General features: G+C 42.4%; 2 protein-coding genes across 2 annotated transcripts in view; both read right to left on the reverse strand.

The window, feature by feature from the left end:
- Positions 1 to 9,907, reverse strand: part of MGC114680 (uncharacterized protein) — a 39,946-nt gene extending 30,039 nt beyond the window's left edge. The window contains 2 exon segments of the mRNA NM_001095982.1: positions 7,969 to 8,228; positions 9,883 to 9,907. Of these exon segments, the coding sequence (NP_001089451.1) occupies positions 7,969 to 8,110 (142 nt within the window). The 5' untranslated portion in view covers positions 8,111 to 8,228; positions 9,883 to 9,907.
- Positions 9,908 to 17,133: 7,226 nt separating this feature from the next.
- Positions 17,134 to 23,608, reverse strand: kcnk1.S (potassium channel, two pore domain subfamily K, member 1 S homeolog). Its single transcript, NM_001096634.1, is given in 3 exon segments — positions 17,134 to 17,735; positions 21,449 to 21,844; positions 23,148 to 23,608. Coding segments are annotated over 3 exon segments (996 nt in total). The 5' UTR covers positions 23,503 to 23,608; the 3' UTR covers positions 17,134 to 17,490.
- Between the last annotated feature and the right edge of the window lie 2,823 nt (positions 23,609 to 26,431).

Genomic DNA, 26,431 nt, shown 5'->3' on the forward strand with positions numbered 1-26,431 from the left:
GTTGCGTCCAGGGCGCCGAACGATGGGTGAAGTTTCGCTAGCATTAATTAGGCAAGCAAAGCAAAGTTGTGCTAGCGTGGCTAATTTGCATACAGCGGGAAGTTAAATTTCAATGGACGTATATGTTGCAACAAATAAATTACACTACACAAGCTCAGGAATCCTTAATAAGATAAACTAGAGTTGTTATATTGCCCTTCACATGTGCCCAGTGTATAGTTTATGTGCCATATATAAGGAAATGTAGGGGGGGAGAAGCTGGGTACCCTAAAAAAAATTTACGATCTTTTGCAGCCTATCACCCTGAAAAACTGAAAAGTCGCAAGCAATTTTTGGGAACATTTTCAAATTTATTTTGAGGAACTCCTATCTACTATATTGCACTTCGCCTGGTCTGAGGTGGCGAAAGGCAAGTCTGGCGCAAGAGGTAACATTCATTAAAATCCACATATTAGTGAATTACGTCCATTCGTCAAAGTGAAAATTCACCTGGCGTTAAAAGTGCGAAGTACCACTAGAGTCTATCTCCTTCTCTAGCGAAGTTACGCCAGAGCCCATTAGTAAATCGGTGAAGTCCCGAAATGACGTTAGTCACTTTGCCCTTAAGTAAATTTGCCCCCTTGTATCAGATAGTCTCTAGTGTACCACGGGGGGGGGGGTAACAAATCCACTACCTGCCTGTGGCTGCCCTAAAGGATATAGCTGTTGGTTTTGGCTGTTATCAGCCTGCAGATTTGTCAGATCTGTTTTGTGCCCCTAATCCATTGATTTAGATCTGATCAGCCTGTGTGCAGTCACACACACAGCGGAGCTGAAGCGGAGGTTAGTATTTGGGCTGATAGGATTCAAATCAATGGAGCAGGAGCACTGAGCAGATCTGCTTCTCTCAGTCTGCAAAAATACGCAGGCTGACAACAGCCGGAAGCAATTGTCTGTGTGCTCATAGCAAAAGTGTACATCGTTCAGATAAATGGGTGAGTGAGGAGTATGATACACAACCCATAACAGCCACCCTTATTGCAGGCTGTAAGGACAGGGCTGGTTTGTGTCTCCTGATGCTATGGCTATGACCCCCATAGTTTGACTCCATCACAAGGAATTCAATGTGGTTATTAAAGAGGCTATAAACCAATAATAACTTTTGCCTAATCAAAGAAATTGCTATTGAAAGCAGAATAGGTCTATTCGCTGCCCTGGTGGTTCTGATTTATGGAACAATGCAGTGAAGCCAGCTGATTAACAGATCTGGGAAGAAGAGTACAAGATGACTTCTGCTACATTGAGACAGGAGCAGCAGTCCAGAAAGGGACAAGCAAACACAGCTGCATTATCATTATGATCTAGTAGCGAACTGCAGTATCCTGTAGGAAATTTACCCAGAAAAATAAGCAAATGTCTTTAGCCTTAAACATTGTATACTCTGGCAGCCCTATCTTATATCGAATGACACAAAAAAAAAATAAAAAATTTATGAATACTGTACATGTTATTGCTTTAAGCCATTACTAAGTAACACCAACTAAGATACCAGCTCAAGGGGGGGGGGGTTAACACTGACAGTGAGGGTTAAACAATCTAATTTTTGCAAGTCTCTGGACTATATAAAGTGCTTTTGGCTCTCCTAGGGAAGCACATCCATGCAGCCATACTCCCATCTACCCAAGGATTCCTAACTGCAAGAAAAGGTTATGCAATTCTAGAAGGAAGGAGGGGATGATCATTAGAGAACTGAAATATATTACTGAACTGTGAAAGCTTGGAAAATTCCTGGAATAACATTCCACTGGTTGGGATACAGGTCTAGGAAAATGGGTCAGATATAAACTCAAAAAAAGACCTGAAACAAAATTATGGTCCATATTATATTAGGGATGAACCGAATCCACTATTTTGGATTCGGCAGAACCCCCGAATCCTTCAAAAGATCGGTAGTATACCAAAAACGAATCCTAATTTGCGGTGGGAAGGGGAAAACATTTTTTACCTTCTTGTTTTGTGACAAAAAGTCACACGATTTCCCTCCCCGCCCTAATTGCATATGCCATTTAGGTTTCGGTTTGGCTTGACTTACATCTTAAAATAGGATTTGGAATAATTTTTATGGATGACCCCTTTAAAATGGCCGAAACCCAAACCGATAGAGATATAGAGATAGATCTGAGCAATGACGGTGGTCCGCACTCCAAATGTCAATATTTCTCAAAGCACTTTTGTTCCATAAATTACACCAACGTTTCGGCTCCTGCTTGAAAAAAGGCCTCAAGCTGGAGCTGAAACGTTGGTGTAATTTACAGAATAAAGCACTTTGAGAAGTGTGTGTCTGTTCTCTGTTCTGTTATGCCAAACACCCATGATTTGGGGGTACAATACATAATAAAGAAAAAACAATGGCAGTCTCCCCTGGGTACATTACATTAAGCAGGAATGCAGAGATGTTTATAGTAATTGAGCGCAAGATCAAATTGAACAAAACACACTCCAGAGGAATTTGAGACATGGAAAAAACACTCCCAGGATTTTTTCTGCAAACAGGACATGGTGCGGTCACTCTGCTATGGGTGGGCACAAGGACTAAGGGACCAAGTACAGACCATGCACCATTCAGATACGCCACCTTCCGCTTTCAATTACCCCATTTCCTGACTCTTGTTTATTATACAGAGCTCTTCCTTTATTTGTGCTCATTCTGGCAGAGATATGTAGGTTATAGGCACATTAACATGTATATACTACACAGCTTCCTGATACACTGTCCTTTCCTTCTTTTCGCTTCTTGACGCTTCGATTCCAAAGTTCCCTAAGAGGAAACTTCGGCGACTTTGGAAATCGTGGAGATTGTCGTCCCGCAGAAGAGGCGATTAGTCGCCAGTCGACTAAATCTCCCCGAATATGCCAGTCTGCCCCAACCCTAAAGCCACAGGTCTTTGATGAAAATTACGAGAAAACATGCCGTGTTTGGGCTTGATCTTCTGTTCATGCTAGCTCCTGACTATGAAGGTCAGCTTCACTTTCCCTTTCCTTTAAGTAATAATATATAAATATGATTTTAATTGTAAATCTACACTGCTGCCTATAGCTAAGGAAAAAGTAAATGAATGTTATGGAAATGATACACAGTGTGTACTGTTAACAACTAAATGTTTGGATGACTCATTTAGGTCACAATACATGGCTACATAATTTGACATAAATCATAACTACATCATTACTTGCCAATAATGAAGTTCCAAACCCCCCCCCCCCCCCAGATCACTCGCAGTTCCTTCCCCTTGTTTGTACATCTACTATCTCTTGCTGCTATTTCACAGTCTCGGTCCCATCCCAGAGACTATTATCTCACTGCTACTATGGGCATCATCTCTCCCTAGTATACCTGCTATCCCACAGCCACAGTCCCTTCCCAGAGGCTATTATTCCCACTGCTACTATAGACACCATCTCTCCCTACTATCCCACAGTCACAGTCCCTTCCCAGAGACTATTATCCCATTCCCACTGCTACTATAGGCACCATCTCTCCCTACTATACCTGCTATCCCACAGCCACAGTCCCTTCCCAGAGACTATTATCCCACTGTTACTATAGGCACCATCTCTCCCTACTATACCTGCTATCCCACAGTCACAGTCCCTTCCCAGAGACTATTATCCCATTCCCACTGCTACTATAGGCACCATCTCTCCCGACTATACCTGCTATCCCAGTCACAGTCCCTTCCCAGAGACTATTATGCCACTGTTACTATAGGCACCATCTCTCCCTAGTATACCTACTATCCCACAGCTACAGTCCCTTCCCAGAGGCTATTATACTACTGTTACTATAGGCACCTTCCCTCCCTCTACCCTACCTGCTATTCTAGTCACAGTACCTTCCCAGAGGCTATTATCCCACTGTTACTATAGGCACTATCCCTCCCTCTACCATACCTGCTATCCTACAGCTACATCCCTTCCCAGAGACTATTATCCCACTGTTACTATATGCACCATCTCTCCCTACTATAACTGCTATCCCACAGTCACAGTCCCTTCCCAGAGACTATTATCCCCACTGCTAGTATATGCACCTCCTCTTCCTATTATACCAGCTATCCTACAGCTACATCCCTTCCCAGAGGATATTATCCCACTGCTACTATAGGCACCCCTCATCCTACTATACCTGCTATCCCACAGCCCCTTCCCAGAGACTATTATACCCACTGATACTATAGGCACCATCTCTCCCTACTATACCTACAATCCCACAGTCACAGTCCCTTCCCAGAGATTATTATCCCACTGTTACTATAGGTACCATCTCTCCCTACTATACCTGCTATCCCACAGCCACAGTCCCTTCCCAGAGGTTACTATCCAACTGCTACTATAGGCACCAGCTCTTGCTGCTACATACAGGTGAATTTTCAAACATGACAGCTAATACCCTAGATCCCCAAAGATTAAAGATGCCCATAGACATGCAGATTTTATTCTGCCGAAGTACAACTAACCATTCAGATTAAATAAGTAGGAGAAATAAAATATCAGACAATGTTCTGGGCATTAATTGACAGACAGCAATCAAACAAAATATATGTCCAACAAATAGTAGTTATAACTGCTCATTAATATCATCATATAAGCAATACATGCAGAGATCGTATTGGTAGCCGACATAAATCTCTTAACCTGTCCAATCAACCAATGCCTATGGTACGCAAAATGTCAGGACACTCCACACACAATCCGAAAACCGTACGAGTCTTTGTTTTATAGAACTATATCTTTGTATCTATGGCCAGTTTAAGGCCAGCGAGGTGGGTAAATGCTAAGAAGGTCTGAGGCTGAGGCTGACAGATTACTAACAACAATGCATAATATTCCTTATACAATGGCCTTTGTGGAAAAATAAAGATAGAAAAAAAGTTTTCAAACAGCCCCAGCAGATTAGATCATCTCATTGTTCATGAAAGATTCTGACTCATGTTAATTCACTGCCTTCTTTTTGACAGTTACTCAGCATATGCTCAGCAGTGAGTGCAGAAATTGCACAGGTTTCTATATTCCCAGAACAGGTTTGGTTGCAGGGCTGGTAGCAGGATGCTGTGTCATTAAAACACTGTGGGAAATCAGTGACCTGCAGCTTTAGTGCAATGAGAAAATAGATATTTAAAAAAAAACGGAGCAACAAAAGGGGGGAACATGTTGGGGCAGGTCCCAGTAACTCAGTGTAAACCAGTTTAATAAAAAGAGATTATATTGCACTGTGGGAACTGCCTGCTGATTTGAATAAGTGTCTCAGCCAGGGGTAATTGGGTTTGCATATCAAACAGACAAATGCTTTATGTATAGAATGGGTTTCAGTTGGATTATAAGTAACAGCACAGGGGAAAGGCTCATCCCATTGTATCAATATAACATAGATAAACAAAGGAACACACATTTAACATTGAGAAAATAAATCAGGAATGGAAAATGATCACATATTTTTGTTTATAACTTTTTTTACCTCTGTAAAGCTGACCATAGACGCAAAGATCTGATTGTACGAATCATCGTATGATCGGACTTTCCCATCTCCAGATCTGCCACTAACCATTCCAATCAAATAAAGTAGTAAAAAAACAGATCAGCCGATGTTCTGCCCCTGACAGCAATCGTACGAAAGTTATGTCCGACAAAAGCTAGTGACAGTCTCCCACTGAAAACCGTATGATCGGCAATACATGCAGAGATATTATCGGCAGCAGACAGAAATCTTTTAACCTGTCTGATCGACCAAACGACGATCTCCGCCAGACGAAAAATGTAGGGACTCTCCACACACGGCCCGAAAATCGTACGAATCCTCGATTCGTACAATCAGATCTTTGAGTCTATGGCCAGCTGAAGGATAAGGAAACCCTCCTACTCTTACTTTTAACAAGAGTTTGCCTCCACACCCCCAGATTCTAAGGGCAGAGACACACGGTCAGATTCGGCACCCCCAGATTCTAAGGGCAGAGACACACGGTCAGATTCGGCACCCCCAGATTCTAAGGGCAGAGACACACGGTCAGATTCGGCAAGATTAGTCGCCCAGCGACAAATCTCCTCAGCGCCAGATTTGCTGGGCGGGTGCCCACACTACCTCACGCAGGTGCAAGAGCGCTGGTGTGCAAGAGCGCTGGGTAGCATGCTGCCCCAAAAAATGTGCCGCCCTAGGCCCGGGCCTATGTTGCCTCGCCACAAATCTGGGCCTGAATCTCCTCTTCTTCGGGGCGACTAATCTCCCCGAACTGCCTCCCCTGCCTTCCCGCTGGCTAGAATGTAAATCGCCGGTGGGATGGCACTCGAAGCACTTCGTTTTCCAAATCTCCTCTTCTTTGGATGACTTATCTCCACAAACTACCTTCCCACTGGCTCGAATGTAAATGGCCGGCCAGATAGCACTCTGATCGCTTCATTTTCCAAATCTCCTCTTCTTCAGGGCGACTGATCTCCACAAACTGCCTTCCCTCGGGCTACAATGTAAATCGCCGGCGGGACGAGGAAACTTCAGATGACTTCGGAAAACGAAGAGCTCCGAGTGCCATCCCACCGGTGATTTACATTCTAGCCAGCGGGAAGATAAGTCGCCCGGAAGAAGAGGAGAGTTGCCAGTGACTAATAATCTCCTTGAATCTGACCTTGTGTCTCTGCCCTAACCCCTTCCTGCTTGCTGGTTTGGAAACCAGGACTAGATTTATGTTAATTGGTCTAATTTTGCCCTGATGGCCTGTACCAGGGTTACAATGTAATTATCCTACCGCACACCTGTAGTTCACCAATCCTGCAAGATGGTGGTGCGTTCCTTCCGTTGACCCGGCCGGGTCCCTTAGCAACCAATGTGTAAAAGAAACGGATCCGCACACACACCGATTAGTGCAGTCGGGGATTATCCCCTTTTATTCAGCCACCAAACATCAACGTTTCGGGGGGGAACACCCACCCTTCATCAGGGTTACCATTGGGGAGGGCAGGGACCCCATAACAGAGGAAAGTCAGGAGAGCCACTAACCCAGAGGTGGGTATTGCTAACAAAGTAGTATGGGTCCCATAAAAAAAAAAAAAAAAAAAGTCTTCATTTGCCCATCTTTGGTAACAGACCCATAAGGCAAAAGTACGTCGGGATCTTAGGGGCAAATTAATCAAAGTGTGAATTTAGAACTCACCACAAAAAAACTCACTCACTTTCTATGGAGTTCACCATTTGATAAATATGCTTTTAAAAATCCCATATGGATGAATAGAAGAAAGTTAGGGAGTTTTTTGTGTCATGTTCTAAAGTCACACCCCTGCTCCTTATATTTAAATGCACATGGCCATCTTCACTATCCCTCTCTTAGCATCTGTTTCTCCTCATTCTGTCTTTTTTCAGGAGTTGGGTGTCAGATGAATGATCCAATATATCTTATAGGGGGGCTCCTTTTGCCTAGAAGATGTATTAGAGCTCACTCTATTAAAATCACCAGACATAATGTCTCTCTACATGCAGGATTTGTGCAAAAGGCAGTTATTTTGTTAGATTTTGTTTGTACAGGAATCAGTTATTTGAGTGAGCTCTAATACATCTGCTAGGAAAGGGAGGCCCACAATAAGATATTTTGGATAATTTATCTGACACCCAACTGCTGCATGAAGACAGAATGAAGAGAAACAGAAGCTGATAGAGGAATAGTGACGATAAACTTGATTATTTCTGAAACAGTACAGAATCTTTAATTGATTGTATTTACAAAGTTTCTTACTTCAGTGAGGAAGCTTATATTAAGCCGATATTGTTGAAGGTCATTATCCTACAGACTGGCACTAAATAAGAAATGAGCATTTAATGCCAAATTGGTGTGATCTAAGGACCAAAATATTTCACACTGTCCCATGGGAGAATAACATAGATGTTATGGGATTCCGAGGCTGCAGTCTTATAATAGGATAGAGCATACGAACCAAGAGAGCACTTACCCATATTGTAACCATAAGGTGACTCTGTGGATCCATCCTGCAAGCTTGCCAGTATTTCCCCTTTGCCAACATCACTATCACCAACCAAAAGGAACTTCAGAAGGAAGTCATAGGCTTTCACCGGGCTGACTCTGTGGGTCATACTCTTCTCAAGATGCGCAGTTATAGGCCTCCTCTATCAGCCCATTATAGAAGAAGCACACAAATAATTTCACAAGAACACTCCGGCTGGGAAACTCACGCCAAGATGTGCTGTTCAGCTGGAGAAAAAAGTGAAGGAAACCATGGTAAAGCTACTTTACTGCTGAGATTCTAGCTATCCTTATAACAGAGCATTCTGTCACAGTGACACAGATCCTGTCTGATACCCATTGTAAGCAGTAGTCATGTCCTGCTTTATGGCTGAGATTCGAGCTATATTTATAACAGAGCATTCTGTCACAGTGGCACAGATCCTACCTGATATCCATTGTAAGCAGCAGTCCTGCCCTGCTTTATGGCTTTGAATTTTCAATTGGTTACAAGAAGATGATCCTATGGGAACACCTTGAACTGGACACACCAGTGCACTGCTGATATGGCTTCATTTTGTAATACAATAATATGTCAAAAGTTAAGGTATGGCCAGTTTATACAGGACTAAACTCTGCTCAGGCTTTGCCATGCTTATATATTATGGCTTGGTTAAACAGATGATTTGGCATTGATGGGTGCTGGGAGTTGCATTATAGGTATAATAACAACCAGGGCCACCATCAGGGGGGGCACAAGGGGTACTACTGTACCGGGCCCTGGCCTGAAGGGGGGCCCGGCTGTGCACTTTTCGAAATAGCCGGGACCCACTGGACAGTGTCTAAGCCATGCCACATCGGGATTTCAGCCTCTTCTGAAATCCCGAACAGCCAAAGTCCCGAAGCGGCAAAAGGCCCTGAAGTAGCGAAAACAGCTCAAATTGAAGTCCTGAAGTGGCGAAAGGACCCCAAGTCACAAAAACTGCTGAAATTGAAGTCCTGAAGCAGCGAAAATCACAAAAGGAGGTGAAGTTCTGAAGCCATGAGTTCAATTCTACTGAAAACCAATGTGTGTTTTTTTCATTTTTTTAATCCCTTGGCCACCAATGTATTATTCTAATCTATAGGCCCCTGCCACCAATGTTTTTAAAACAAATATTCTCTGGGGCCCCCATTTTTTGTAAGGGGAACTTTTATGGGGGGCCCTGGTGCCGATGGTTTTTTTTTTAAGTTCTTAGGGGGCCATGGTTACCAATTTTTTTATAACTTGTGTGGGTTACCTTTTTTAGCGCTGATGTCTGTGTGGTCTTTTACATGTGGTGTGGTGGGTGGGGTCTGGGGTGGATCTTGGGGGCTGGGTACGGGGCCCCATGATTTTTAATGGCGGCCCTGATAACAACAGAAGGGTGGCAAGACTGAGTGTGGCTTTACCGTTACGTCTTGCCCTACTGCCACCATCTCACCCGACTGCCACAACTTGCCCTACTAATGCCATCTTGCCATAGATGTACTTTGGACATATATGTATGTAAATGTGCATTGTATGTATTATGTGCAGTAGTATGCAGGTGTGTATGTGCATGGTATACTTGTATGTAGGTGAGTGTGTATGTATATAAGTGTGTGTGTGTATATTATATATATATATATATATATATATATATATATATATATATATATATATATATATATATATATATATATATATAAATGTATGAAGGTACAAATGTGTGGGTGTTAGGGAGAGGTGTATATGTGAGTATATGTGAGTAGCCCATGCAATTAAAAGCACACACACACACCTTACTACCCCACCCCGCCATGCTACAGACAGTACATGTAGCCCATACAGTTTAAACAGGGCAAATAAACCCCCGAGCGCTTCCATACACTAAGTACATACCTGTCTCCGCACCTCCAGCGCCTGCCTCGCTGCAACCTGCACTGGGAACACTGCTGGACCGCGTTCGGTATGACAGCTGCTCTCCCGCCTCTCAACAACTCCCATTGGTCTCTAGCTCAGTTGCTAAGGGATCGACCTCATACAATTGGCTGCGCCAATCATCCATCATGGGAAGGGGGCGTTCCATCAGCGACTCCGTCTCTCCTCCAGGTAAGGAAAAGCACGAGTGGAAAATGCGTGCGGGGGGAGTGGCCATGGTGGGAAAGAGGCGTGCCAAGTGTTGTTTACAAACGCGTGCTGGACTGAAGAGTGCGCATGCGTTATTATTTTACTGTAGGATTGATTCCCAAATAAATATTCGCTTACTTTAGCTTTTGTCTTTAGTTTAGTTACTACCCCACCAGCCTATGCTGATCCAAAGCACTTACCGTCCTACACACCCAGCCTCTGGTCCAAAACACTTGCTGTTCTACACAACCAGCCTCTGATCCAAAACACTTACCTTCTTATTCACCCAGTGTGAGATCCAGAGTAGATTTATTATGTGCTTTTTCTTTCAGCAGCTTCCGCCGGAAGTTCTTCCCACACACTGATCCAGAATACTTACCTCCCTACTCACACAGCCTGTGATTCAGAACATGTATAGTCTGCCAACTTGCAGCATCCTCTTTAGAACCTCACCATACAAAAGACTCTGATTTCTACTCACCCATCACTCAGCTCTAAAACTTACCATCCTACCCATGAATCCTCTGCTCCAGAACACTCACCTTACTAACCAGCCTATGATAAGGAATACTTTCTAACCTACCCAGCCAGCCTCAGATCCAGAGTGCCTACTTTTACAGAACACATGACCACCCACATTTGATCCAAAACACTTGCGATCCCAGCCAGCTTCTCATCCATAAGGGCTAAACTCAATGAACGATTTTTGTCGGATCCTCACACTGCCACAAAACGCAGGCGACAAGTCAGAGGCACTGTGATAGAAAATTGCAGGTATAAATTGTTTGAGATAGGTAAGTGACTGTCTTTGTGCAGGCAGTGGGTCTGGGCCTGCTTAGTCTGAGCCTGCAGGGTGGATGCCACTCTTTCCTTGAGTGTCAGAGCACCTTGGCCCAGCTCTGTGCCTGATCCAAAAAATATAAGCATTCAACCAACTTTTCAGTTCTGTCGTGCTCCAGTTTACCAAAATAACCAGCCTTGGGCTGGAGTAGCTGAGGCTACTACCCCAGGAATCCCCAACCCAGTACCAAGCTCTTCCAGTGGCCATCAGGCTCCCCCAAATGCACCACACACCACGGCAGTGATTGGGGGCGGAAGCGGAGTGCCAAAAGTTCCTGGGTGAAAGTCAGGAGCGGGCCTGGGTCAGTGGGCCCACCAGGTTTTTTTCCCGGTGTTCAGCTGGCCCAGTCCAACCCTGGCAATAACAAATGAAATAATCTTAATCTGATTTGTGGATTACACAGCAAAGATAAAACATGAAACCATAGGTTACAGATTTGTGGATTACACGGCAAAGATAAAACATGAAAACCATAGGTAACATTGATGTTAACATAAAATTAATTTCCCCTTTAAAATGCCATTAGCTCTCCACATCCTCACAAGCGTCACCTGTGTATATAAAGTATGTGTCGCTGGTGTCAAGACAGAGCCGCATAACAAGTGAATCTACTCTGTAAGTGTCATCTTTCATCACCAGTTGCCTTCAAGCAAATCTCTTTGTAACCACTTGTTCCATCCCGTCACTGCCATTGGCACACACTTAATATTCAGGATTCTTGCCTTTAGGAATTAAATGATGAGTGTCACCTCTTAGCATAAATGTGCCAGGTTCCTTACGGAGTCATTTATCAACATGCAACTGGCGTGAGAAAAAAGTCATGGTTACATGAAGCATATGTGCATAGTATAATCCTGACCCACACATACATATATTTTATATGACCTGATTTTCAGTCAAACTTGTTCCAAAGCAAATGAAGCTATTAGTATTGGGACCACATTGAACTGCCTCAGTAACACTGTAGCAGCTGCTGGATAATGGATCTAATATACTCTGTGCTGTGCAAAATGTCTCCCTACTGAAAAGGCAGTTGCAGTGCTGAGCTGAGCAATCAGGACATATCCTGGAACATTGCTCCCACAAAGTACAACTACACTATTAGGCATAATTCCATTTAATGAATACTTACCCTTTTCTGAACTGTTCCATTTTTACAAGCAGAACTAAGAATAGAAGAATAAAAGGCTTTATGGGGAAGGAGGGAACTATCATTATGTTCTTAGCTAAGCTGGTCTGTTCTACAGAGCTGCTCATAGATCCAAAGAGCAAACCTGGCAAATAAAGAAAGCAATAATGTGGACTGCTTTATGGCTAGCTAAGGGGCCAGTTAGTCCGGTGTGTTATTTATAATGGGTTCATCATATATGTTGGACTCAAGTGAGTGTAGGCCAGCAAGGGGTAGTGTAACTATATGGATACTGCACAGAGAAGGAACATTGAAAGTTGTAGTACAGTAGTAATAGTGTTAGTGCCATAGCCCCATAGGGTCCTATTATTGGGTATCTTCTTAGGAGCCAGTTAGGTGAGGGAATTTACCATACAGACAGTAACAATGACTTGTCAAACGTCAAAGAAATTGCGCTGTAGCACTCCGAAATTGATCATTATTCTGTGTTTTATGTGTGCCAAAATCTAGGCAGCGTTTCGGGCTCCTGCCCTTTCTCAAGCTTGAGAAAGGACAGGAGCCCGAAACGTCACATAGCTTTTGGCACACAAAAAACACAGATTAATAACCAATTTCGGAGTGCTACAGCGCAATTTCTTTGATCATATCCAGTTCCCTTGGCAGTGGGGAAGCAGCTTGCACCCAATGCTACAAAAAGCGGAGGTAGAGTTGAAGCAACTTTACTTGAATTGACTTGTCTAACGGGGATAACAGAAGAGGGGTGATTGCACTGTGATACGTGGCAGTACTGCCTCATGCCCCTTGCTGACCTGAAGCAACCTAACTTCATGTTGTTTATGCCTATAGCAACTAACTCCGTATTAAAGTTAGTACCATCAAACAGGGTCTGCTGTGCAAACTTATTGCCTTTGTTGCCCTCTATTTCTTTACAGTTTTAAGAAAAGGAGTGGCAGAGATAAGGACATTTAGCTGAAGCAGAGCAAACATCCCCAGTGGACATATTAAAATCAGGATAGCCAGACTCTATATAATATGCTCCCGGTCCTCCAGTATCTGTTCTGTTTGCTATAGTTCGTTCCAGCCATTCTAAAATCATCCAGCCATCAGACCTGAGACTGGGATATAAAGCCAGAATCACAGATAAATCAAGGCTATCGAATCATCTGTGGTTTCCTTCCTTATTCAATATATTAGTGCACTTGTGGTCAGGACCCACAGTGCTCATCTGAGGCCACTAAGTACTAAACCATTGCACAACTGCTGCTGGAGCTTTACCAGGAATGTGCTATGAACATAAATATTTGTCTTTGCAGTATGGACCCAGACCTGCAGGATCCGGCTGGTACATCAGGTGAGAGGGATACCATGAAATTATTTTCGGCTTAAATGTCTTGTATTTGTAAATTGATTTGTTTTTTTTCTTACAGTAAATTAAATCAATATGGATTATATATATATATATCAGAAGCTCTGTCTCTAAATAGGGAAGGGAAAAGGGAATCATTTTTTATATAGTGCTTTTCACCAGTGAGACTATAAAGCCAAACTGAACTGTAAAGAACAGAAAGGCTCCCTATTTTACCTATCAATATGCAACAATCTGCAATTTCAGCTGCACAATCCCCAAATTCCCCCCAAGAAATACCCCCTGCTGTCCTAAAGGAGACCTGCCCCTGGGATCAGATAGGGTAGTACAGGTATAGGATGTTATCTGGAAACCTGTTATCCAGAAAGCTCCAAATTATGTGAAGGTCATCTCCCGTAGACTCCATTTTAATTAAAGTCAACATTTTAAAAAATGTTAAATTTTTCTCTGTAATAACAAAACGCACCTTGTACTTCATCCCAAGTAAGATACTGTATAATTAATAATTATTGATGGAGAAACAGTCCTACTGGGTTTATTTAATATTTAAATGATTCTTAGCAGACTTACGGTATGGCATGACATTCCAAATTATGGAGAGACCTCTTATCTGGAAAACCACTGGTACCGAGCATTCTGGATAATAGGCCCCATACCTGTTTATGCAATATATAGACACATAAGATGTGAAAAAAAACAAGACAACACTGTATATGCTTGGGTTTAAATTAACATACAATATTAATTGGGTTTATAAGAAAAAACAGTGATTCTGTTCCTGCCCCAGGGAAGACTGCATTTTGCACATGTTCTGAGTAAATCTGGGGATTGTAAATTTAGGGAATGTTATAGGAAGTCCTTCCACTTGAGACCGCCCAGCCTGACTGCACTGGTGGATTTAGGGAGAAGTACAGGTGTTGGTGATATACCCCCCCCCCATTGCACAATTAGGAACATTAAGGCCACAGGGGGCAGGCGAGAATACTGTCTGTACAGAGCATTTAGGGTAAAAACAGTCACTCGTTATCCCTAATAATCTATAAAGCTGGAAATGTGAGGCAGGATAAAGCCACTTTGAATATCGTTCCAGCCCACAGTTACATGCCTGTCATGACTCAGATTAGTTTAGGGACCAGTCATTTTTAATCATTTCCACCAGGGCTTGGAGACACAGTTGTAACAGCATTAAAAAGGAGTTATCTATAATGGCGATAGGGAGGGAGGTAACCAGGTCAAACTGGCCTTTAGTTGTTCCATTAGCTTTCATTTTGCCCTACTGCACCATGTTGTTTTAGTGTTGCCATATTGCTGTTTAATCTCCAGCTTGATTTACTCATTCCATCTTGTATGTCCCCATCTTTCACTACCACTATCTTGCTCTGCTGTCTCCAGTTTGCCCCACTATATCATTCTTGCCCTAAGCTGCACTAAGCAACATTCAGACAATCATGTAAATGATTTGGTTATGTTAAGAATAAAATAACCTGGATTTTAGATTATCATTTCCAATTACCAGCACCCCCTCGTGGCCATCCACAGAATTAGACTACCTGAGCTTTTTGGTGTAAGATTATATATATGTATATGGCTCCATCTACTGGTCACATAGCTAACTCCAAGTCAATGTAGAAAATCTATTGTAGCCATGTTCTTTAATAAACTTACTTTCAGCAAAGCAGGGATGTTTCCTTCTCATACTCAGAATGGTTCAGGGCAAGCAGATGATATGATGAAAATACTATAGTTGCACTGTCTTCCTTAAACCATCTGGCATATTAGTAGGTTGAAGTGGAGTTACAAAAGTCAAAAAAGAAATTAGGGGCTAACAATACATTGGGCAATATATGAGTCTCAGCAGCTCTACAGAACAATGATATCACATCAATGGCTCTACAACACTATTGTTCCACCACAATAATACAGCCCTCAAGTACATCACATCTCTCATTGCCTCAGCAGGTAGTACATACACAGTCAGTTGACTCTGCAGTTCATAGCTAACCCCTTGATGTACCTCTAGAATGCAAGAGACTGTTTTTACTCCTAAGGTGAATTCCCTGTGACCCTGGTTTCCCGACATTATTTAGTGCTAAAGAAATGTTACATATCCACAATATGGAACACCTTGTGGCTAGGGTGGCCACCTTTTCTGGAATAAAAAATATCAGCCTTCCCATATTTTGATGCATTTTCCTGATTAATAAAATTGGAATTTAACATCACCAGGGCCTGATTTATGTAGTGGGCACCCCTAGACCCACTGCCCCCATCCCCTCCCCTTCATTTGTGCACATGTGCAAATTTTCATCTCTGGGTCCAGAGCACTAGGGACTGGCACAACACATGGGACATTTTACTACTAGTGTAGTATCTTGTGGCTTAAGAGAAAATACAGATCTCAAACCACTGACCATTGGACTCTTTTTTAGGTGACTTTGAGCTAAAATCTCATGACCAGAAGAAAGGCCTGTGGATACCAGGAGATATGACAGCACACATTGTATATTATCCTAGGCAGGTGATTTAAGCTACAAACTGTGCTGTCACATTGTAGCCTGATGATTGGCTGTAAATTAGCACAACATAAGATCTGAGCTGTAATTAGCCAAAAATAAGTTCAGAGCTGTCATTGGTTGTTAGATAGCCCAACACAAGATCAGAGCTGTAACTGGATGTTGGCTGGCCCAACACAAGACCAGCGCTGTAATTGGTTGTTAGATAGCCCAACAAAAGACCAGAACTGTAATTGTATGTTGGCTAGCCTTTTACAAAACCAGAGCTGTAATTGGAAGTTGGCTAGCCCTCCATGAGATAAGAGCTGCAACTGGATGTTGGCTGGCCCAACATTAGATCAAAGCTGTAGCTGAATATTGATTTACCCTCCTTGATTTTAGAGAAAGGACAGATTGTAGGCTAGAACCCTATCAAAGCTGTGAGTGTTGGCCCCACAGGTGATCATAGTTAAGAAAGGTTGTTAGCTAGCCCAGTTAAAGACCAGAGCTATGACTAGTTGTTAGATAATCCCATCATAAAATTAGGGCTAAACCGCCATAATTTCTAAATTGGGCCATATTTTTTATATACTATTTTATATAGGGTGGCACAATCATGTGGGGCCCATGGGTGCATATACTAAAACATTTTAATCTGCAATTTCTATCAAGTCCACCAATGGGAAGATTCTGGGAAGAAGCTTCAGTATACACCCACAGCTCATTACTAAAACTGTCATCTTATTATGGGGCCCACCAACCTGCCTGGCCAGCTGTGATCTGAATTATAATTGACCAGCTATCTATTGATCTATGATCAGGCCCAGACTGGCTATCTGTAGATTCTAACAAATGCCAGAGGGGCGGCTGTAAGATGTCTTAGACAGTCACTATTTATTTGGGCTGGTGGGGGGCTGTTTGAGCCTCTGAGTACTTTAAATGCCAGGGCATTTTGTATTTGTATCCCAGTCTAGACATGGATATGATAGAAAATCCCATTGGTGAAGCACATTGATGCAGTCGTTGTCTGAAGGTCTTCATAAACCCCACGGTATAGTCCTATCAACGATTGGATCAGCCCAATATGGCCCAGTTCCTGTGGGCCATAATCTGTTCAATCGGTAATGTTATCAAATGAGTAGATCTCACAGTGTATGGCCAGCTTGTTTCCAGACACCAACATAACACAACACTAGAAGGCTAACTTTTTATTGCTAATTATTTTCTCTTTCATTTGACTGCTTAAGTTCCTATTCAATAATTTGATTAGTTATGTTCCATTCGGTCAACAGTCTGCTAGGGAAAATGACGGTAAGATTTGCAGCATATGATCAGTACCAGACTAGAAAACAAAACGTTCAATAATTAAACTAGAGGAATAAAATGCAGGTCAACTGCACATTGTATCAGACCCCCACTGTCTCTGTCACGCCTCTAGTTCTTTTTGATCAGAACCTTTCCTTTAATAAAAAAAATAAATGGAAGTTTTTTGTGTGTGTGTGAATTAGAGTTATATATTATTTATGAGATCCTTAATGGCCACAAGCCTGTCCTACTGATCGCCATTTAGTGGACCATCAGATGCAGAGAGTTCATTCAGCATTTGCTCCTCCTTTAATGACGCAGCTTGTTCTGAAATGGACGCAAGGGTCAGCTGATCGTGTTCTATGATGTTTATTTTGTCTCCTTCTTTCACTTTCTTCCTAAAGAATTTCTTCCGGAATTTCTTCAGCCCTTGCAGCTCACAGAAAGTCTCCAGAACCACAAGCATTACAATTAGGCCCAAGATCAGGTAACCTGGCAAAGAGCAAATGTATAGTCAGCATTGTACAGGCAGAACCCAAAATCAGCATTAGCTCTGCTATGTGCCATGCAGAATAAGCTATACCCTAAAACTCTATAGAGAACAATATGACTCCTCCCTCCTATGTGTGTAAATACAAATATACAGAGAAGGAATGTTCTGGGCACACAATAAGCTCTACCTTCATATTGTACTGTCTAAGACAGTGATCCCCAACCAGTAGCTTGTGAGCAACATGTTTCTCTTCAACCCCTTGGATGTTGCTCTCAGTGTCCTCAAACCAGAGCTTTTTTTTTAATTCCAGGCTTGGAGGCAAGTTTTAATTGCATAAAAACGAAGTATAGTACCAAGTAGAGCCTCTTGTAGGCTGTCAGTCCACATAGAGGTTACCAAATAGCCCTTATTTGGCACCCCAAGGGAATTTTTCATGCTTGTGTTGCTCCCCAACTATTTTTACATTTGAATGTGGCTCATGAGTGAAAAAGGTTGGGGAGCCCTGGTCTAAGGGAATGTGGTGGCTTATACCCATATGTAGACAAATATACAAGGAAGACATGTTCTGGGTACACAACAAACTATTCCATCGTATTGTGCTGTTTATGGGAAACAATATGGCACCTCCCTCCCATAAAAAAGCAACAGAGACAGTTAAGAGGAAGCGGGTTGAAAGTCTTTATGATCTACAGGGTAATTTAAAAGTGTCTAGGGAGGGTATCCTGGAGGTTGTAAGGGCTTACTATGCTGATCTTTACAAGAAAAAAGTTTTGGAGAGAGGGAATGTCAAACCTGGTTTCTAACACTGTTAATTTGGACTGTTCCCTTTTGGTGTCAGAAATAATGAAGGAGGAAGTGTGAACTGTTCTAAATTGATACATTTAGTTGATACATTTCTAACTGTGTCCCTGCTGAGCAGAATCTCTGGGTTTCATTACAGGCAGCTGTTAGAATTGATACAATAGTTGCTAATACTCCAGAGACGCTGCTGAGAAATGTATCAACTCAATGTTGTAAAATTGTAACAGTTTAGAGTCTGCACCTGAATTACTGAGCTGCCAGACTCAAACACCAGAGACACAAACATCCAACTTTAAACTTAGATTTTGGAAAAACAGTAAAAAAATAATAATGGAAAGTAATTGAAAAAAAGTCTTTATTTCTGGGGAACAATCTGAAAACAACTAAACTGAAAAAAAGTATTTGGAAGGTGAACAACCCTTTGTATATCACTTCTGGTTCCAATGTTAGCCAAAGTATTTAATGCCTGCCCAAAAGAAAGACATCTCTTGCAATCTATACAGTACTCCTGCCTAGTTCTGATGGTGGCTGGGTGTCTTCTTTCTGATTCTCAGTTCTGTTTATTGGAAGGTAGGAATATCTTTGGTGCGGTTCTGTCACCAAGGGAAGCACTGGAGAGGTGTAAAGCCTGGCAGTGGGTTAGTACTTTCTGTCTCTGGATCAGGCATGTCAATCATGATTATCTATGGGCTGTTTTGCTCAGCTATGGCATTCTGGAAGGATTTGTAGAGTGGATTAAAGGATTGTATGAAGGGGAAGAGTTTCCCACTGATTAATGGTTAGAAAGGTGAGGCTTTTTGGTGAAGGCTGGTGTGAGACAGGGATGTCCACTCCTGTTTGTTTTCTCTTTGGATCTTTTTCAAAGAAGACTGCAGGATTGTGGGCTTGGGGGGGGCACTTTTCTTCTAGTCTATCGCCTACGTTAATGATGTCACTCTGGTAATATTAAAACCTGAGGAGGTGGGAAAGCTTTTGGACTGCACCAGAAGTTACTCTCAGGCTTCAGGGTCTCAGATCAACCAGTAAAAGTAAGACACTTTTTGGGTTTTAGATGAGCAACCAAACGTTAAGCTTGAGAAATTTCCAGTGGCCCCAGGTTTAGTTAGAATCTTGCGGATACAATTCAGGAGGGGAGGTCTAGCAAAGGCAAATTGGAAAGACAAACTGAATGATGGTCAGGCAAAAGTTCAGCGATGGAAAGGATGGAAGCTGATCTATAGGGAAAGAGCTGACATTGTCAAGACTTCCTTGATTCCGCTTTTTCTTTTTGTCTCTTAGGTTTTCTTGTTGCCAGAATCTCTCGATGCCCAGATCAAGAGCCTGTTCTTCCAAATGCTTTGGGGGAGTAGGAAAAACACAGTAAAAAGGGGGATCACGTTGATGCAGAAGAAAAGGGGAGGGTTGGACATGCCGTGTCCTGTGGTTTTCTTCTGCATCTTTATGAAGTTTAACTTTGGAGGGGTTGTGCAGGGGAAAGAGTCTCTGTCGGAAATCAGTGTAAGAGATTGGGCAATGCCTTTTATCAAGGACTGGTTACTCAGCGGTAGAGTGAAAACTGCGGCAGGCAGTAAAAAATATTGAAAAGGTGGAGTATTAGTTCGGAGGATTTGAGAACCCAGCACAGGAAAGTATTATATTGGAAATTTTTTAAACCTCACTTTTTATTTCCAGTTGGTGTTAGAGATTGTTCAAAGTGCAGTTGTAGGAAAGTATTATGTTATTGAAAGAACCTATTGGGATATTGCATGACTTTTACTACAAGAGAAGCTATTTGTAAGGGGCAACATGAAGTATCTAAACATTGTAGACAGAGAATGTCCATGGGGGTGCAGTTGAGGAGTCACAGAGGCACTTTCTGTTGGACTTTCAGGTGTATTGTTTGTTGAGAGAGAGTGTGGCAGAATATCTTAATTTAAATTTGATTAATAATTTAAGTTTCTCAGAATTTTCTTATGGAGTAGTAGGAAGCCACAGAGCTAGAAAAAGAGACAGAACATTTCTTTATATCATTACTGCTGTTATACGCTATCATTTATGGTATATGAGATGTAAGAGGACTACCAGCCAATCGTGTCTCTCAATTGAAGCTGTGACTGAGACCATCTGCAGAGACATTGTCTTTAAAAACCAGAGAATGTCAATATTCAGAATTTTACAAAACAATGTGGGAAAGTCTTTGATTTCTTCCTGATGTTTTGACTTGATATTTATTGTAATTTTAAATAACAATCCCTCCCATATAAAAAGCAGGTAAGAAATGCTGGTGATTTTTGGCTTTTATACCATCCCATGGCAACTACAGGCCTTTATTAAGGAAGATCTGTACCACTGAATGAAGGTATCCTCCCCCATAGCTTACTCTATTCTTTTCACAGCACATGCTCTGGGCTGCAGTCAATTACCTGAGCTTAGGGACCAACTCACAATGTACAGTATAGATAGAATACAATACAAATGTCACAATACAAGTTTGATTAGCAATTAATTCAGATTCCCAGTTTAGTGACCAGTGCATTTTGCACAATTTAAAAAAATCGGCATTATAGCCAGACAACCCTGAAGACCTGTATCAAAACTGTTACAGATATTCTAAAACCTCAGGGTGGTGCATTATGTTCAGTATATAAAATGTGGCTTTTCGAAGCAAATTTGTTTCTAGGGTTTAGTTCTCCTTTAATAAGGAGTGCCAGCCAGGCGTAGTAGCTTCGTGATTATGGTCACTGGGGTGGAGGATGCCTTGTAAGCGGACACACCCAGTGATTTCATATTTCCTTCTCAGTTACAGAGAGAGAATAAAAGGACGAGAACTAATATATATATATATATATATATGTCCCCTTAATATATTAATAATGGGTTGTGTTTTATATATATATAATAGAGAAAGGTATGTAGTTTGCCTGATACTTACAAGTGATGCCAAACTTGTACAGCTGGCGATATCTCTGGTTTTGCCCCTCTGCGGGCACATAGTCTCCAAGGCCAATGGTGCTCAGGGAAATGAAGCAGAAGTAAAAAGATTCTAAGAAATTCCAATCTTCTTCGAGAGAGGAGAAAACCGCGGCTGGTATAAGGAAAAAGCACAAAATAGCCACGAACCCTAGGAGCAGTGCATGAATGATAGCAACAGTCTGCTTGCTATACCCCCAGCGGAGGTGGATGTAGGAAATGGGTCTGTGGGTCACATGCACCATGATCCGCTGTACCAGTGCAGTGATTAGGAGGAGTGTCAGAGGGATCCCAATTATGGAGTAAATGATACAGAAGGTCTTTCCTCCATTAGTGAGCGGCACTGTGTGCCCGTATCCTGCAAAGGAAGAGCAAGACTATAATGAAAAGTCGCCTGCGCTAAAGCACATGCGGTTGCCTCACACTTCGGGCAACTATGGAAAATGCATCACCGCGTGTGCTTTAGCAAGGCAGCCAAAATGGCAACTCTCACCCACAGATTTAAAAACAAATAAAAAGAGATAGAATAATCTGTGTACCTGTTAACCTATGACTGTTGCTTGAAGATTAGCCTTAAGATGGCCATAGACGCAAAGATCCGATCGTACGAATCAACATACGATCGGACTTTCCCATCTCCCGATCCTCCACTAACCATAAAGATCAAAGTCTTACCATTCCGATCAAATAAAGTAGTAAAAGAACAGATCAGCCAATGTACTACCTCTGACAGCAATCGTACGATAGACAAAGCTAGTGACAGTCTCCCACTGAAAATCGTACGATCTACAATCCACGCAGAGATATTATCGGCAGCCGACAGAAATATACTAACCTGTCTGATCGACCAAACGACCGATCTCCGCCTGACGAAAAATGTCGGGACTCTCCACACACGGTCCGAAAATCGTACAAATCCACGATTCGTACGATTGGATCGTTGCGTCTATGGCCAGCTTTACAAAGAATATGTCTAGTCCCGATTGATGATTCAGAACATTTCTGAGAAACCAGGTTATTGCCTAGTCAATCTGAGTATGGATTTGACAACTGGATAAGTGTATAGGTGTGGCTACGTCATGAAAGCAATCAATGGAGTAGCTAGATGTTAATGGGCCCCATAGCAAATTCATTTTAGGGCCCCAAACATATCCAGAGATTGTCCTGTTTTACCAATATATGTTGAAATTGCTCATTATTTGGGCCTCAAGTGGCTAGGGATGCCACCTGGCCCGTATTTTACCGGCCTGGCCAGTAAAAATGATGCTTGATGCCAGTGTTATTAATAGGAAAAAACTGCAAGAATATAGGAAGGCTGGTATTTTTTTCCAGAAAAGGTGGCAACCCTACATAGGGCCCCCTATACCCCCTGGGCCCCCCTGCAGCCACAGGGTCTGCTTCCTCAGTAGTTACTCTGCTGTGAGCAATCAAAGCACACAAATGACAGACGTGCAGTGGTTATCTAGAGTCCTAAAGATCCCTGCCTGATTTGGCTACACCATATGTACACTGGGCCAAAATGTGCCTCCAGGTCAAGGATCAGATTACATTGAAAGTCTGCAGAGCCCCATTGGGAAAGGACTCCATCAAGAACCAGATAGAATTTTGTGGCCCATACACTCCTACTGACCCACAGTAGGATTTTAAGAGGTTCAAGTTACCTGTGGTGGAGAGCACTGTGCTAACGAAGAAAAGGGCAGAAGTGAAGTCCCAGTTGGGGTTCCCAGAGACATTGTTCAACATTGACACCCCATAATTGCTGGCCTCTAGAACTCGGCTCAGGAACCTCTCCAGCCTCTCTTCAGTCAGACACTCATTCTCCTGCAGGTAGAGATGCTTTAAGTCCAGCAACTCCTCCCGGAGAAGGTGTTCATGTGGCAGCTCCACGGCCGAAAATATTGCTGCCCCTATCAGAAGGTAAAGCAGGTAGCCCAAGATCAAGAGGAAAAACCACCAGCATGTTCGGTTCCGTTCAATCAGCCGCGCACAGGGGATGCTTGCCAGGGCTTGGAGCATCATTTCCTGTTATGATTTGGAAAAGTCACGGCTCTGGAAAGTGAGCATTGTGTCTCATTGGAAACAGAGAGCTAATGTGGCAGTGTCTCCTGTACATTGTGACGTCAATTTCCTCCCTTTTCAGGTAGCATAGCTCACACCAAGCAATGACTGATCTTCGCAAAGAAAGGACCACTTGTGATAGCTGTGGGAGCTGCTGTGTGCTCAGCAAAGTGTGCTCAGCAAGGTGTGGTGTACTCCTGCCCTCTCCCCTTAACGTCTTTATTAGCCTCCTCACTCCACGAAAGAGCAGACGGCAACTGAATCAAACAGAAGAAAGAATGAAAGTCCACTACCATCCTGGAGCACCACCCCCTCTGTCAGCAAAGCCAGTCTTACTGGTTAGCCCACATTTTCCATGTACAGTATATGACTCATGAATGCCAGCACTTGCCTCCCTGTCAGCAACCCACATATATTATTCATGCCTGGAAAAGAAAAAGACTAAATTGTTACAGCTTGAACATGTATTCTATTTATTTTATAAGGGAGGGCGCTGCCATATTGCTTCCCTTAGACAGTACAGTATGAGGGTATTGTGTGCCCAGAACATTGCTTTTCTGTATATTTGTATTTACACACGTAGGAGGGAATTTTAGTTAAAAATATTCAGATTTACAATAAACCAAACAAGAAAAAAGTTACATATTACATTTTTCATATTCAATTTCAACAAGAAAAACAAAGTCCTTCCCACATTTTTTTATGTGTCTCTGAAATTTCAAATTCTTTTAATAAAAGTGATCTCTACTGATACTCTACTCTGTTACCGCTTCTACTGACATTTCAATATAACTTGTAGTCATTCTGAACCTCATGTGCCACAGGTGATATCGTAATGCTACAATAATGATGTACAAAGTGTTTTTGTTCCTTCCACCAGTTCTATTACCTTTGACCACTCCGTAATGAGCTCGAAACTGGACAATCTATGAGAAAATGCTCTTGAGATTCATCCACTTTACATCCCCGTGGACACTCTCTGTCTACCACATTGAGGTATTTTAAATTGCCTCTCACATACATCTTGCCCTGTAACAACAGCCATTCAGTTTCCCAAAATTTCCTTGGCATTCTTTTATCTGTAAGGAACTTAATGCTTTCTGCCAAAGTCTCTTCCGGGCAAATCTTTTACTCCTATTGGAGATGCAAAATGTAAGTCTATAACTTTTCAATAGAGCAATTTTCTATGCAATGATCTAAATTTATCTGAACTGATGTTCCATTTTTTTTACTGTTTTAACAGCTTGCAGCAGATAAGTGGGAACAAGGCCTCCTCTTATCCTTACCTCTTTCACTCTACCACCGAGTAGCCAATCTTTGATAAAAGGTGAGGCCCAATCTCTTACACTGACTTCCCACAGAGACTCTTTCCCCTGCACCACCCCTACAAAGTTAAACTTTGGTGCAGAAGAAAACCACAGGGCACGGCATGTCCAACCCTCCCTTTTTCTTCTGCTAGAAATTTCTGAAAGTCTGAAATTTGGTTCCCCGTCTAAACTCCAAAAAGCTTCTGATTTTTCATGATTGATCTGAGACCCTGAGGCCTCAGATAAGCTTCTGATACACTCCAAAACCTTCCCCTCCTCCTCAGGTTTTGATATTACTAGAGTTATATCATCCGTGTAGGCGAGGGACTTAAAGGATCAGCCCAATGGAAACGGAACACCCCCAAGCCCACACTCCTGAAGTCTCCCCAAGAAAGGATCCAAAGAGAAAACATACAGGAGCGGGCTCAAAGCTCACCCCTGTCTCACACCAGCCTTCACCGAAAAGTCCTTGCCTTTCCAACCATTAATCAATGGAAAAGCTTTTTGCCTCTTTATACAGAACTTTAATCCAGTTTATGAATTCCGGAATACCGTATCTGTGCAAAACTGCCCATAGATATTCATGATTGACTTTGGTTTTGACTTTGGCTTTAGCTTGGTCTAAAGACAGAAAGTATCTACCCCACTTCCAAGCTTTATATCTCTCCAGTGCTTCTCTTAGTGAAAGAATAGCCCCCAAAATACTTCTACCTTCGATTGAGCAGAATTGAGATGCAGATAAGAGAGGACCTGTCACCGCACCCAACCTCTGTGAAAGTATTTTTGCCAGAATCTTCACAATTGAGAAGGGCAATCGGCCTCCAATTCCCAATGTGCCTCAAATACTTCCCCTTTGATATCAGAGAAGAAGACTGCATAGATGGAGACTGATGTTTTTCTGACAGACATGCATTAAAGACTTGGGACAACACTGGAACCAGATCTTCCGTTAAAGTGACATAAAATTCCGCTGTGAACCGATCTGCTCCAGGGGCCTTCTTTTTCTGTTGTTTATCAATTGCCTGTCTTACTTCTTCTGCTGTGATCTCTGATACCAAAGGGGATGAGTCCAAATTAGCAGTACACACATAGGAGGGAGGAGTCATATTGTTCCCTATAGAGTATTAGGGTATAGCTTATTCTGCACGGCACATAGCAGAGCTAATTTGGGTTCTGCCTGTACAATGCTGACTATACGTTTCCCCTTTGCCAGGTTACCTGATCTTGGGCCTAATTGTAATGCTTGTGGGTCTGGAGACTTTCTGCGAGCTGCAAGGGCTGAAGAAATTCCGGAAGATATTGTACAGGAAGAAAGAGAAAGAAGGAGACAAAATAAACATCATAGAACACGATGAGCTGACTCTTGCGTACATTTCAGAACAAGCTGCGTTTATTAAAGGAGGAACAAATGCTGAATGAAAACTAAAGCTCCCCTATAGTTGGCCATACATTCAGATATCCCGATTGGCCCACCTTGAGGTGGGTGATATCAGGCTGATGAGGAGAATACAGGCAGTCAGATCAATGACCGCATCAACAAACCAAAGCAGTCCTCGATCCTATCAGATTTCTAAACCTGC

Source organism: Xenopus laevis, chromosome 9_10S (genome assembly GCF_017654675.1).
Source record: "Xenopus laevis strain J_2021 chromosome 9_10S, Xenopus_laevis_v10.1, whole genome shotgun sequence".
NCBI classification, from domain to species: domain Eukaryota; kingdom Metazoa; phylum Chordata; class Amphibia; order Anura; family Pipidae; genus Xenopus; species Xenopus laevis.